The 14,256-nt window shown below is 45.0% G+C and overlaps 2 protein-coding genes across 4 annotated transcripts; both read right to left on the bottom strand.

The window, feature by feature from the left end:
• Positions 1-1,358: 1,358 nt before the first annotated feature.
• On the bottom strand, positions 1,359-9,757 carry eftud2 (elongation factor Tu GTP binding domain containing 2). Its single transcript, XM_061303922.1, has 28 exons — positions 9,599-9,757; positions 8,978-9,096; positions 8,745-8,907; positions 8,511-8,589; positions 8,252-8,327; positions 8,089-8,154; positions 7,974-8,009; positions 7,810-7,900; positions 7,663-7,745; positions 7,421-7,587; positions 7,224-7,348; positions 7,095-7,158; positions 6,912-7,002; positions 6,710-6,845; positions 6,455-6,582; positions 6,118-6,311; positions 5,926-6,037; positions 5,704-5,844; positions 5,516-5,617; positions 5,355-5,437; positions 5,133-5,219; positions 4,297-4,423; positions 4,104-4,191; positions 3,883-4,001; positions 3,550-3,644; positions 3,332-3,485; positions 1,742-1,849; positions 1,359-1,663 (listed from the first exon to the last, which is right to left on the bottom strand). The coding sequence occupies exons 2-28, from the start codon at positions 9,083-9,085 to the stop codon at positions 1,568-1,570; spliced, it is 2,919 nt and encodes a 972-aa protein (XP_061159906.1). The 5' UTR covers positions 9,086-9,096; positions 9,599-9,757; the 3' UTR covers positions 1,359-1,567.
• A 454-nt stretch (positions 9,758-10,211) lies between these two features.
• On the bottom strand, positions 10,212-14,220 carry phospho1 (phosphoethanolamine/phosphocholine phosphatase 1). Of its 3 annotated transcripts, none has more exons than XM_061302985.1 (3): positions 12,610-14,220; positions 12,235-12,295; positions 10,212-11,926 (listed from the first exon to the last, which is right to left on the bottom strand). In XM_061302985.1, the coding sequence occupies exon 3, from the start codon at positions 11,880-11,882 to the stop codon at positions 11,031-11,033; it is 852 nt and encodes a 283-aa protein (XP_061158969.1). In that variant the 5' UTR covers positions 11,883-11,926; positions 12,235-12,295; positions 12,610-14,220; the 3' UTR covers positions 10,212-11,030. The 3 variants fall into 3 exon arrangements, with proteins under 3 accessions (XP_061158969.1, XP_061158970.1, XP_061158971.1); XM_061302986.1 differs by having other exon boundaries at positions 10,212-11,923; XM_061302987.1 differs by having other exon boundaries at positions 10,212-11,833.
• Between the last annotated feature and the right edge of the window lie 36 nt (positions 14,221-14,256).

The following is a 14,256-nucleotide window of genomic DNA, read 5'->3' as shown; positions in this document are numbered from 1 at the left end:
GAACAGAGACCCCGAAAATGATTATATTTGAAAATGATTTGAGCGATAGATAGATAGATAGATAGATAGATAGATAGATAGATAGATAGATAGATAGATAGATAGATAGATAGATAGATAGATAGATAGATAGATAGATAGATAGATAGATAGATAGATAGATAGATAGATAGATAGATAGATAGATAGATAGATAGATAGATAGATAGATAGATAGATAGATAGATAGATAGATAGATAGATAGATAGATAGATCGATCGATAGATAGATAGATAGATAGATAGATAGATAGATAGATACTTGAATATTATACTGCTCCACTTCAAGTACTGCATACAGTAAGTACACATGTAAGGAGTACATGGAGAGGTAAAAGATGTGTAAAAAGAAGATTGATGAGGTGGTGGAGAGCAGATGGATAAAGGGGTCCATCTTGACCCTGAACACACCATAAGAATCTGTCTTTCTCAACCATGGTCTATATTTAGCACCGCATGGGACCACAGATTGTAACAAGCGCTCGGGGCCCTTCAATGTTCAGACCGGCAAGAACCGCCGCCATCCGTCTCATGGCCCGCGGCCGGGAACGGGCCACGACTCACGCCAGAGCGCTGGAGGAGGACGAGTGACTGGGTCACGTCAGCTGAAGTCAGCCATTTTCTGTTTAGGGTGAAGGGCCCTCAAAGACATACGGTGGTGGCTTGAGTTTAATTTGTTTTGTGGCTTGTTGATTGGATGGATTCTTGTTTTGCATAAAAATGTCTCCAGCTAGTCTATCTCAGTCACCGACAGGATAGTGGGGTGTCATGGTGGTAGTCGCTCTAACACCTTCTCAAGTCCCGTGAAGGCGTGTAAACAAGTCCATCCATCAGCATCACGTGGCGTCAGACGATGGCAAGTCTTTAGTGGACAAGCCGGTTAAGTGGACAGTAGCTCTGTAGCTCGCATTTTAAAAGGACTCCAAAACAAAGTATCAATATTTATATGTACATTGCAAGTCGAGTCGCCTCCGTGTCTTCACTGTCATGTTGCATCACTCTTGTCTTTTCTTCTCAACTTTGGCCTGGTCCGCGCCTGCCTCCACTCATTCGTCAGCCTGTCCATCAGTCACGGCCCACACAGTGTCACGAGCAGACACGCAGATCACCGCAAACGTCGCCGCGGACGTGACTTCGTGACATTTGGTCGAAAAGTTTCTAGCCGGAGAGGAGCTGCTGACCAGCAACTGTTGCTAAATGTTTAGTTTGTTCTTTTTTTTTTTCTTTGTGAATATTTGTTGTTATTATACAGAATAAGAAATTGTAAAGTTGATTTAGCGACATCGACTTTTGTTGAGGGGGAAAAGAATTGAACAAAATTCAAGTACAAACATTTTTATTTGAATTTTTATTATTCAAATCAACAGCATGTTCTTAAAAAACGTTTTTTGGGTGGTTTTGTGTATTCTACAACAGTTTTATCGAAATACTAAGAACCACGATGAATGTATATTTACCAGGATGTACATTGATTTGTGTATTTAATAAAAAAAAATTTTAAAAAGTTTTCGCCGCAGTGTAGATGCACTCACATGGGGTAATTTAGCACCACGTCCTGCTTGGCCAACTCCAACAACATAGGATCGTCGAAAAACTTGCTGATGCTTACGTCCTCGCTCAAACCCTGCCACACAAACGATACAAAGTGTCAGTTGTGAAAGGGGGGGGGGGGAAGCAACAGAAAGAAGGAGAAGAGGCTGACCTTGCGCCGTCGGGTCTTGATCATGAACTCTCTAGCCAGGTGGGGGGCAGGTTGAGGCTCCAGGGGTCTTATCACGATGCTTTTGTCCAGCGGGTCGCCGGGAACAATCTGGAAAACACGTTACAGCTTTTGAACTTCGCTGCTCCCTTGAGTCACGGGTTTCATTTTGTTGTGTGAACCAAGCTCAGAAAACAATCTACCAAATCAATTTTACTCACGGAAACAAATTCACACATTATATCACAGGACAAGAAGCATGTCCGCAAGATACATTTGCGTGGTCCACTTGAAACATTTCTCATTAGTATCAAGCTGAGAGAAAAAAATAAAATAAAAATCCATCAAATGCGAAAGATGCTTGGCGGTCCTGCTGAGTGGACACCTTTTATTTTTTGGTGTGTGTTTTTTTTTTTTTTTTAATCTGCTTCTCATCTGATTCATTGGTGAGCGTGTGGCACCGCTGCCACTGACTCAGGAGCGCATCCATCACGATGATGGACGCAAGACGTGTGACCAACGTTGGCATCGATGCAACGTTGGCAGGTTAAGCAAGTTCTTTTCCCCCGCCAAGCTGATTTGGCTGATGAATGGTGCCAACCACAAGCACGTCATGAGCTTCCATGAGGCTTCTTCTTGTTTTCCTATAAAACTTCCTCTGTCCATAAATTGGCTTTTTAAATTATGAGGTGTAGTATCGGAGTTGGCGACCTAAATGACAGTGATTGTCTCGCAAGTAAGCCACGAAAAAACTGAAGACGGGTTTTGTGGCCTCAGGATGAGACAACACATGGGGAGGAAACCGTCACTCGAGAGGCTGAAGGCAAATCAACAGATGGACGGAACAGTAAGTTGACATCGATTACAAGCCGGCACTGGCAGACCACCAGCGCACTAACGAGTTTAATGGGGGCAAACAGAGTGTCGTCCAGGGGAAGCTGAATCAATCTGTTATGGTCAACGTTGTAGCGGTGGCAAAAGATGGACCCCGAGTAAGTAAATACGTCATTATGCTGCTGGAGGCCATCGGGCGGATCCACGAGGGACAAGGACACCGGCTCGCGGCTTGGCGGGATACATCATTCCTCCGGGACGGCTTTATTTATAGGACATTTTCGCTTACTATTGAAACATGAATTGTGGAGAAAGAATGCTCATATTTGACTGGAAAATTTTTCAATTGTAAGCTTTCAAGTGAACATCAGAAGCGGTTTTTATTACCGCACGCTGCTACGGAGGCGTTCAGGTGCTAACACGACGCCGTCGACGCGGCTTCCCGATGAAGGACTTTGCCATAATAAGCACTCATCTCATCTAAGTGGAGCTTAACGTCGGGCGACAGCCGCTGAGAGCGCGCTCAAACACATGTCGGACATGGCAGTCCGAGACGGGGCTTAAATCTTAATGACTCAACACTTGCTGCGCGTCAGCGGTGATTGAGACCGAGCTGCGGACGTGATGCGGGCAGCGCGGCGGGTTTTTGTTGGCTGCTTCGGCGTACATTGCCGCTTCAGTTCGCTGCTGTTTGAGACTGATGGAGCAAAGCTGACATTCATGTCTTCACGACACGTGTGGCGTAAAATTGATTCCTACCTGCCAGTGGTGAAAGACAGACAGAGCGAAGGCCTGCCCCTGAGTGTGCGTGCGAAGGTCGGTCTCGAAGCCGAATGAGTCAATGGCCGGGATGAAGGCCTTGATGGTGTAGAGGGGAGAGCCCGGGATGGGCGCATCTTGCGTGACGTGGCCTCTGTGAAACGACAACGGAGTGAATCCCGGCTCTGCGGTTCAAAGTGCTCGGGACGGACACCGACCTCCTCCGGGCGAGCACCGTGTAGACGGCGGAGACGCAATCGGCCGGCGCCTGAACCTCCACGAAGTAGTACGGCTCCATCAACCTCGGGGTGGCCTGCAACGTACACAAAAAGAACCAGAACAACCTCGGTGAACACATCCATAGGTGACATGGTCAAAAGGAAACGAGGAGACCGGCCAAAAAGTGTGCACGAGAAACGTCACGGCGCCGCAATTAAGGAGAACGATCGTCAGCGAAATGCAAAGTGTAATCAGGGTAATGGAACATTAAAGAAAAGTCTAATGGCGGACGGGAAAGCGGGTTGGGGCGGGGGTCGGGGCGGTGAGCTCACCATGAGGAAAGCCGAGTACACCACCCTCCTGGCGGTCGGGATGACCTGGCCCCCTCCACGGTGCAGCGGCTCCTGAGCAATGACAGCGTCCAGGATCTTGAACTTGACGTTCCTGATGGCTGAGGGAGAAGAAGGTCAAAAAGACATTCTGAAAGGCATCCATGTCGAAGACTCCAAAATATCTCCATGATTGGTTGGCTTTAAAGCGAGATGGTCCTTACGCTCGTCACAAAGCGGCCCCTCCCTGGTGCCCCACTGGAAACCCTGAACGATGCTGTCTTTCACCGAGCCCAGCAGCGCCTTGTCCACCTGTCAAGTACAAGAATTGACCCAAAAAAAAAAAAAAAACATTTGCAACATTGTCACAACATCTGATGAATACTATGACTCATTTGCTTCCACGTTAATTCTGACCTCCGAGGGCAGCGTGTCGTCCACCAGGATGTTGGGCCCCGTCGTGTCAGGTCCGAAGGCCCAGATGGACCTGGCGGCCAGCAGATCCCAGTCGTACTTTGCCTGGAAGAAATCACCCAACCTCTTCCTAAAGGAGGAGAAGAGAGGAAGCGGTTAAGAAAGGTGCTTTGCCTCAAGTGTCAGCTGCAACATAAAGGAGATTAGTTGATTAGGGGTTAATGGAAGAGGAAGCGTTTCGGTCTAATGGGGTGTGAAGTGTCGCTTTTGCGGTGGCGTCGCACCTGCACGGGCACACACATGCAAACACACACAAGCGCACACACTTTGTACCATAGGGATTCCAAATCTTGTGTGCTTTCAGAGCATTTTCAATTAGCGTAAGTGATCCGATCAATAGCGAGGAGGCTCTTAAAAAGAGCTCCAACGTTCTTTTCATCGAACACAGCACATCTTTTATTTTCTGTCCAAATATTCCACAAGAGAAATGCCCCGTAAAACAAATCATTGAATTCAATTTAATTCCAGGAAAAAAAAAAATACACTCGGCTGGATTAAAAGTCAGCAGGCTGTGGCACGCCATTTAAAAATTAAAAAGAATATGAAGTCGTTTTCGGAGTATCTGACGTACAAGTGGCTGTGTTGCATTTTTCCATCATGACGTTTAATTAAAAGACCAAATGGTCACTCCTGCGTGCCTAGGCATTTGTCAGCCGCTAACTGAAGGATAAAAGAGAAATACGGCGCCGTCTCGGGAGCCGTTACGCAAATGTCTTGCCGTACGACGCAGCTGTTTTAATTCAACGCGTACGCAAGCTACAAGATGGCCGCCGTCATACCTGTTCCAAGTGATCTGCACCACCTCGTTCTCGATATCCTCGGCCAGCCCCTTCTCCAAGGGCTCGGCGATCATGGTGATCTTGTTCCTGTCAATGGCAACGCACGGTCAGCTGTCAATCACTTAAATTGACACCAGAAGGGGAGGAGGGAGTGAGGCCAACACTGACCCTAACCCTCACTGGCCACGAGTTCCAGTACTAGAGCGTGAACCCAATACTCACTTTTTATTCGGCGTCTCAGCAAAACACTTTAAAGACGACGTCTCCACGACCGTTTCGCAGAAGGTCACCACCGGGTCGGCAACCTATGGACACGAAGAGATTTGTCTCAAAATAAAAGCAAAAACAACCCTGGAGCTATGTCACAACTGAATGTCAATTACTTTAATGTCAATCTCAGAATACATCTTGCGCAGGTCGTGCATGACACAGTCCAGGTAGAGCTCCCCTGTGCCCAAAATGACGTGCTCTCCTGACTCCTCCACCTATGAAAACAAACAAAAACACACATCAAGCACAAAGCTGCTCCATCTGGAGACGCCGGCGGAACTACTTGACTAATGTGACACACCTTTGTGGTGAGGGAGGGGTAACTCTTGTTGACCTTACGCAACCCGTCCAACATCTTGGGCAGCTCTGACGGGTTAACGGGCTCCACTGCGATTTTGATCACAGACGCTGTGTTGAACTTCAACGGCCTGAAAATCTGAGCCTGAGGCGAAAGCAAGAAGTTGATGATGACACTGGTTTGTATTTAATTAACCGCCGTTTGTTAGCGTCGGCGGAGTCTGACCTCCTCGTTCCCTCGGGGCTCTGTGATAGTGGCCGTTTTGACGATGGGCTGGTCACACCCCTCGATGAGCACCCAGTTGCCGGCTGGGACTCGATTCACTTCGATTTGATATCTTCAAAATATGGAGCAGGTGGGATTTCATTCATGAGACATCGACTCCAACCTTAAAAAGTCTGAATCCCCGAAGCGCACCTGGCGACGGAAATCCAGAGCCGGCCGACGGTGCAGATTTGGGAATCCTCCTCATCCTCCAGGGTGTAATTCTCGCCTAACACCTTGACGGGCTGGCCCGCCTGGATGGTTCCGCTCAGCACGCGCCCAAAGGCGTGGAACTGAACGCCGTCCTCTGTGCTGTACATCTTGGTGGTGTGGCACATCAGAGGACCCTGAACAAGGGGATGCAAAGAAAGGCTTAGGTTAAATTAATTAAAGATGTTTGATGTGCTTGTATTAAATATCGGAGTAATCGTGCGCTTTTTTTTTTTATGTTTCTATTTTCCACCTTTACAAATCGCTCATAAAAACTCACTTCAGGGTCACACTCAGTCATGGCCTCCCCTAAGTCAGAGTCGAGACCTCCAGTATAAGTGTGCTCTATCTTGTTCCGAGCGCCCTCCTGTGGTGAGGGGATGTGCTGCACACACATGTCCACCAAGCCTGCAGAGACAGGTCATACGACATATTGTTACCCTGATAGAAGCGTGGCTTATGTTTGTCACATATGACTGACTTTCTTTTATATATATATATATATATAAATAAAAATTAAAAAAAAGCAACATACCAGTGAAGTCTCCAAAGAAGCGGTTGCACACCAGCCTCAACAGTGGCCTAATATTCAGCTTCAGTTCTTCTTTGCTCAGGTGGACCCCGAGTTCATCCAGAACCCTGGGGAGGGACGTGTCTACGTCTCCCACCACCTAAACAAAACGACGGCTTTAGGAAAATTGGACCTCGTGGGCTTTTATGAGGATTTTGTACCCAACCTGTGAAAGGATTTTGTAGAGTGGCTCTAGGACAAACTCCACAAAACTGCGCTGGGAGTTACTGGTGGGAGCTTTCTTGGTGAACTTGTGCCTAAATTACACACACACACACAAAAACACACGCACACGCAAAAGACTTGAGAAAACGTATATTTAAATGTCAAATATTGGGTAAACACTCACGTTTTGGGGTTAAAATAAATGTCCCCCCAGAGTCTCTTGGAAAATTCAGTGTAATTGACATCACCTGCAAATAAACACACACTCATAAGAAAGGAGGCTTGTTTGCGTGTTGGTGTGCAGTCATCTCACCGTAAGTGTCTGCGTAGATCTTTGCAAAGGAGCCCAGGGTGAAACAGATGCTGTACTGGGAACTAGCAAAGCACACGTTGCCCAAGAGAGGAGAAACCACCAGGTTCTCATCGGTGGAGTATGTGCTGGAGGGGGAAAGCGGCGCTAATGAACACGCCGCCACGTCGCGGGATGTTTAGAGCGCGACGGCCGCTTACTTAAGCAGACCGTTGACTTCGTCCACAATGTGGCGGAGTTTGTAGTAGGCGTCCGTGGGCGGCAGCTTGAGCTCCACGATGAGCCGGTCCACCTTATTGATGCAGATGGTGATGGCCATGCGCTCCTGGACGGCGTGCTTGATCAGCCGCTCAGTGTTCAGCATCACCTGCGGTCCAACAACACTGTGAGTCATGTGAACGGCTCCCAAAATGGCTGCCACCGCTGCGGCATGACAACGTACTCCTTCGGCCGCGTCGATGAAGAGGACGATGCCGTCCGAGATGCGGATGCTGGATGTGACCTCATCTGAGAAGTTGACGTGACCTGTTTGGGGAAACGGAAGGTGTTGACTATTTGATGGTGATGTCACAATATGAAGGTGGAGTACCTGGCGTGTCCATGATGTTTAACAGGTAGGATTTGCCTCTGGAATCAGGCAGCACCATTGTGACAGGCGTGCTCTTGATGCCTACGCCTCTCTGCGAAATGCAAACAGAACAATATTCACATTCATTGTGACACGGGTTCATTTTTCTAAAATCTCACGCTCACCTCCTGTTCGGTAAAGAGGATGTCTGTGTACCGGAGCTGAAAGGATAAGCAAGCCTGGTGTTAGTCTGCAGTCATTTGACACAAGGTGAGCACTTATCACAGATGGCAAACTCACATCCATGTCATCTCTCTTCCTGATCTCCGGGTGTGTTTGCTCAATCAGACAGTCCACAAAGCAGGTCTTAAAAGAAAAACAAAGACATGTTACGTCGGGTTTGTCTCAGAGAGTATATGTTTTTTTTATTTTTTGGGCACGCAGATGGCGAGAATAGTCTCACCTTGCCATGGTGGAGGTGACCACACAAGGTGACGTTACGGATCAGCTCAGGACTATCCATTAGGTCGGCGAGGAATCTGGTTGAAGGAGTTGAATGACAATTAGAGATGACTAAAGCACATGCTGACAAATATGAGCATTTTCCAGAATAGAAATCTTTCTATATTTCTTTATTTACTCTTATTTCATCATTGTACTTTACGGCAATAATGTTTTGAGCTATTTGTATAATTGCTGCAGCCTTAGCTGTCCTTACTCACTCCATGTCGTAAACTGTAGTTGGTAATTCCTGCTCCATCAGGGTGAACTGCTTGTGTCGTACTGGCTTGATGATGGGCTCTGATTGGACGGCAAGAGAGGAGTGTTGAGTACATAAAATGATGGAAGAGGTCGAAATGAATCACAAAGTATATTTACATGCCACTACAACCACAATAACAATCCCCCCAAATGTTGGTAAGTCAAAATTGAGCATCAAGTCTCTCATCTCTAACCTGTGAGAGGTTGCGTGTCCTCCTCCTGGACGATGGTTTCCACTTCTGGCCCGTACACCTCCTCGGCAGTCGGATAGTACTTCTTGTCCTCATGCAGTACCACTTCCATGCCGGGCACGTCCTCGTCGGCATCGGCCGGCTCATCATCATCTTCCACGTTGCCCTGCACCAGAAAGAGGACATGTTATTGCAATACTGTGACACATTCTATCAAAACAAGAGCAACACAACACCTCATCTCCATCTCGGTCCTCTGCATTCAAGTCGTTCTCATCATCATCGTCAGAGTCGAGCTCTGGGCCAATGTAGTTGCCAAATTCGTCGTACAGATCAGCCTCCATTTGACAGAGAACTTGGCCAAGAAATTTATATTGTTAGTTGAAAAGATATAATATAAATACCACAATGACGATGTAAACAGATATATTACAAAACTGAAGCTCGAATACAAAAAAAAGACTCTATATTTTAAATACACCAGTAAGTGTCATCCGACCAGGTAACCAAAATTTAAACCTTAATTTATGAAGTTACTGTTACTCAAGATAATGTGACCTTACTATGCGGCTAATGCTAATTTAGCTTCAGTATTTTTCTTACATCACAATAGAGATGTAGTATTCACTCGTCAAATAAGTATGCGTCATTTGCATTTCTGAGAAGGTGCAGATATTACCCCCTACATTTCTGAATTTAGCGAAATATGATTTCAGGACACAATTAGCATCCTAGCCGGCTAGCGAGGTAAAGAATGAATGACACCCGAAACAACGTTAGCGTTACGTTAAGGTTGTAATAGAGCAATGCTAGTTTTCTACAATGAATTCCTAATCTAATTGAGAAGGCATATTTACCTGTATTCTGCTACAGCAAAGGAATGACGCACGATGCGCAAAATTATAAGTAGAAATCCGTTTAGCACCTAGCAAGTTATTCTATTTTCCAAATAGCGCCATGCGTATGAAACGGCACTTCCGGTCTCTTATTTTCTTCGTTTGCTAAAACAGCGAATAATCACTCTAGTGTACTCACTGTCGCCCCCTTCGTAACGAGTGGAGAGTTACAGAACGCAGACTATTATTTTGGAAAAAGGATTAGGTCATTTTAGGTATACAATCATAACTTAATGTATTTTGAATAATAGTTTTTTTTAAAATAAGAATGGCTGTATGCAAAACGTAATAATAGTAATTTGAGAATACGTACAACAAATAATTTTGTCAAAATTATATAGCCTACTGTACCTGAACATGCTACATTATATGTACTACACTTAACCGCAATAATTTGAAGTGAGCTTTGGATAATACTGAAATAAATTATTTTGGGTGGAATGTACATAAATAACTCATTTGTACTCTAGTATTTATGAGAGGCCGGTCTCAGTCATCAATGTCAGGGCCTATTATTTTCTCCCCGTCCAAACCTGATCGTTGCTGAAGGTTTCACAAATAAAAACACACACAATTTTAGTTGATGGCTTTATTTCCGTATTGCTGCTGGTAACAAATTCCTCAAGTAGACGTTAGCCTACAGAGTAAAAGACACAAAACATTGAGAACGCCTACAGTACATATATAAAATATTTGAAAAGAAGCACCTCGGTAAAAGAATATTTCTGCAGGACGACTGCTTTAACGCAAGACACAAGACAAACATTTAACAGGTATTGCTATCAGATAAGATACACACATTTAAGAGCTTTGTATTGATCGTTGAGGGCAGATCTTGAGTGCCCCTGCGCCATGAAGGCCAAAAATACAAGGACATGATAGCTAAACAAACATATATGACTTGAATGACCCAAAACAATAATATTATTGCCTTCAATGTTGTTTCTGGTAGGCCGATTACCTTTTCTGGGAGGATACAGGGACAAATAATTTAAAAATATTATATATCTTGTCTTCATTGATATCATTTTCTGCTCAGTTTTTCATTAATTTGCTCTAAAATGGTCAAGTATATGTCAATTTATTAAGGACGGGCATTTAGATAAATTGCCTTGATAAATTAATAGGGAAAATTATTGATGCATTGTTAACATTTTTGACTTGAATAGCTGGTTTTATGTTCTTCTTTGGAGGGCAAACTATTTAAAACGAACTCAATAGCACCTCTGCTGATTGCAGATGAGTAGTGCTCTCCAACAATTATTTGCAACGACTAATCACACTGGGCCAACAATTTTTAGTTTTCAGTTTTGTTTTCGAGACATTTTGTGCTGATTCCGTATCTGCCCCCAGTGTAATTGATGGATTCCAATTTCTGTCCTAATTCACGGCCTTACTCGTTCACAAGCTTCCTAAGGCGTTGGATCACCTCCTCAGCGGAGGTCCAGGGCACCGTCACCGCTTTGAATTCCCCTGGCATGGCCTCGTGGATTTCAGTAATGAGGCGATGCATGGGGAAGTCTCGTCGCGGGAAGGCCACGTCCCGGGGCCCCATGGCGAGCGCCGGGCAGAAGTCGTTGGCACCATCGCCCACGTAGAAGACCCTCTGGTATGGGCGGCCCCTCTCCTGGGTCCGCCGTACGACGTACTCCCGGACCACCTTCTGCTTGCACATGTTCTCAGGGCAGCGTGGGCATTCGTGGGAGTGGAAGGGCCTCAGCACCAGTCGCCCGTCTCTGTTGAAGTTGGCGGGGTTGGAGAAGATGCGATGGAAGACGGACCGGGCGCCGGATCGCCTCAGCCAGGACTCGATAAAGAAGGTGTTGGAATCCGACACCAGGACCACCTCGAAGTCGTTCGGCGGGCGGTTACGCAGGAATTGGAAGAGCGCCATCATCCCCGGGGTGGAGGGTAGCTTCTCCATGACCATGCGGAGTTCACTCTCGGTCACGCCCTGCTCAGCCAGATAGGCCAGCACCCGTTGCATGTACTCGTTATAGTGGCCCGGTTGGTATGTGTCCTTCAACCAGGTGGGCAGATGCTGGTTGGGCGCCGCCTGCACCACCGAGTCGTCGCTGTCCTCATCCACGATGGTCAGGTCAAAGTCAAAGAAGATGAGGAAGCGCTTGTCTGGGGAGATGCGAGAGGCCATCCTGCTTTCGCCGCGGGTTCGGGAGCCGATGGGCTCCTCCTCGCCTGGGGGTTGAGGTGGGAAATAACAGCAGTTGAAGAACGAATCCCCCATGACTGTCACACCTCGTTTACTGCATCCCACGCTGAGGCAGACTACTGAAGGAAAACATTATTACTTCAAAATAATTGAAAGATGTTTATGTTTTTAAAATAAATTCTATAAATATATAAATTATTGAAATTATTACCCCATGGTATTTTAGTTTTAAAAACTTACAGTAATTTAATATGATCAAATAAATTGCAAAGAATGTAAATTTGTCCATCAGTTCATGCAGTTACTGCGCTTCCTTTACTTGGCCGCTAGAGGGCAGTGTTATTAATCGCACTCGTATAAATTCATCTAATTACCCGGTGCCTAATAAAGTGACCCATTCAAAAAATGTTATTTTTCTTTAACTCACTATTGGGAAGTGTGCGTCGTGGGCAAAAATCAACTGCCGGGCGTTCCTTCAAGATGTCCGCCTGTAATTTTTAAGGAAAAGACAATAAGAAACTGGGCAAATACGTTACACAATACCACAGAGCCCATAAGATGAAAATAAAATAAGAACGTAAAAAAATAAGTGGTTGTATATTAATGTGACGCAAAAAAATAAAAATAAACACTTCTGCATACGCCTTTTATGATTTTCCATGCATCGTAAATTTCGTAATTAAATATTCAAAACACTATCGCAAGCGTGCAAACCGGCTTTTAAATCATTTGAAATATTTGACCTAATTTCCCGAAAATGTTTACTGTTGTGTATTTAAATAAAAAAAATACAAATACATACTTGTGTGGGTCAGTCGTTTTGAGGTTCGGTCCTGTCGCATTGAGAGGAGAGCGAGGAGTTCGGGTGGTTTTATGGGACACCCGAACGCGCCTCCGCGTGCACGCAGCGCCGAGTCCGCCCTCCCATTTGCTGTGCGCGTTCACGTGCATTTTGTCTGCTGTTGTAGAAATTGGACTTTACTGCTAGACTTGACTAAATTGGTGTAGTCTGGTTTAAGAAATACACTACCCAATGAAGTCTGCTTTTGACCAACCTACAAGACTGGTCTAGTCTAAACTAAGAACTGGTCTAGTTTAGTCTGCTTTAAATTAAGAACTGGACTGCTAGACTGAAGACTGCATGCTGGGTTGTGTACTTAAAGATAACCAAATTGGATGACTATACTATAAACTGGACAAAAGTAGAAGACTAGAAAGCTAGACCTACTACAATGAGTTCTGAATATTTATCAAAATCAAGGTTAATGTGGGCCAGTTTAAGACCCGGCAACTTCTCCTCTTAAGTGTGTTGTCCCATTACGACCATTACAGCAACAGAACAACTCGCAGCCGGTTGCCTGCATTGTGCTGATCCAAAAGGGAAAAGAAAGAAATGTTCCACAGCGTGTTATTATCGCCCAAGCTCGCTGGCCGACCGCCTACACGCTGGCGGTGAATCACGGCTCTCCAGACCCAGCCGCCTCACTTGGACTCCCCCGCCGCAGTAACACCTGCTGTCTCACACTCACAAACCAACACACAAAGAAACTCCAAATGCATGATGAATAACACTAATACTATTACACACTAAACAGAATTCCACAAATCAATCTACACAACTCACACACAACACAAAATGACTAAAACGCTCACACATTCATTAATTACAAAGATTCGTTAATTGCAGCACTAATACCGACATCAACACATGCTCAAAAACTCAACAGGGAATCTGCCAATTTGGTTGGAAGGAGCCATTTTAGGTGGATTTTCTGACAATTTCATTTTCTCCACTGTTCTTGTGTAAAGTAAATAATCCCATTAAGTTTCATTTCTTAGAAACTCTTAACTACCGTCATATTTGATCAGCAGCTCAAGGTCAATGCACTTGAACATGATACAAGCTAGCGGTTATCTCCCAAAAAAAAAAACGGAATCAACAAATAGTTGAGGCTTCACGTGCAGCGAGCAAGCGTCCCTACTGACCCTAAAATTGGGACAGTGTTTGAGATCCACATCTGGCCTGCTACCAAATGATCTCGTGCTAGGTTGTTTTGTAGTTGCCGGACAGACGGACGAGGCGTCACACTTGTGGCTACTTGTTTTTACTTAAAGTTAGCAGTCATTACATTATTTAAAAAAAAAAAAAAAAAAAGGCCCAACTTGTCTCTCCAAGTTCCTCGAATCTCCAGAGAATATACAAAAATAAAGACAAACCAGGACATTATAAAGCTGCACATTTTGTACCAGATACAATAATAATAATAACAATAATAATAAAATACACAATAATGCTACATTAAGTGGTTAAAAATACAAAGAAGGGAGAAAGAAGTATAATGATTTTTCTTAAAACATCTTAGAATCTTCAAATATACAATGTTATTTTTTTTTCGCGACTAGCCGAGAGTTTTAGTAGAAAGTGCATTCTATGCAGCGAAGAAAGGAG

This window comes from Syngnathus typhle, linkage group LG17 (genome assembly GCF_033458585.1).
Source record: "Syngnathus typhle isolate RoL2023-S1 ecotype Sweden linkage group LG17, RoL_Styp_1.0, whole genome shotgun sequence".
Classification (NCBI taxonomy): domain Eukaryota; kingdom Metazoa; phylum Chordata; class Actinopteri; order Syngnathiformes; family Syngnathidae; genus Syngnathus; species Syngnathus typhle.
This window is presented reverse-complemented; position numbering and strand designations above follow the sequence as displayed.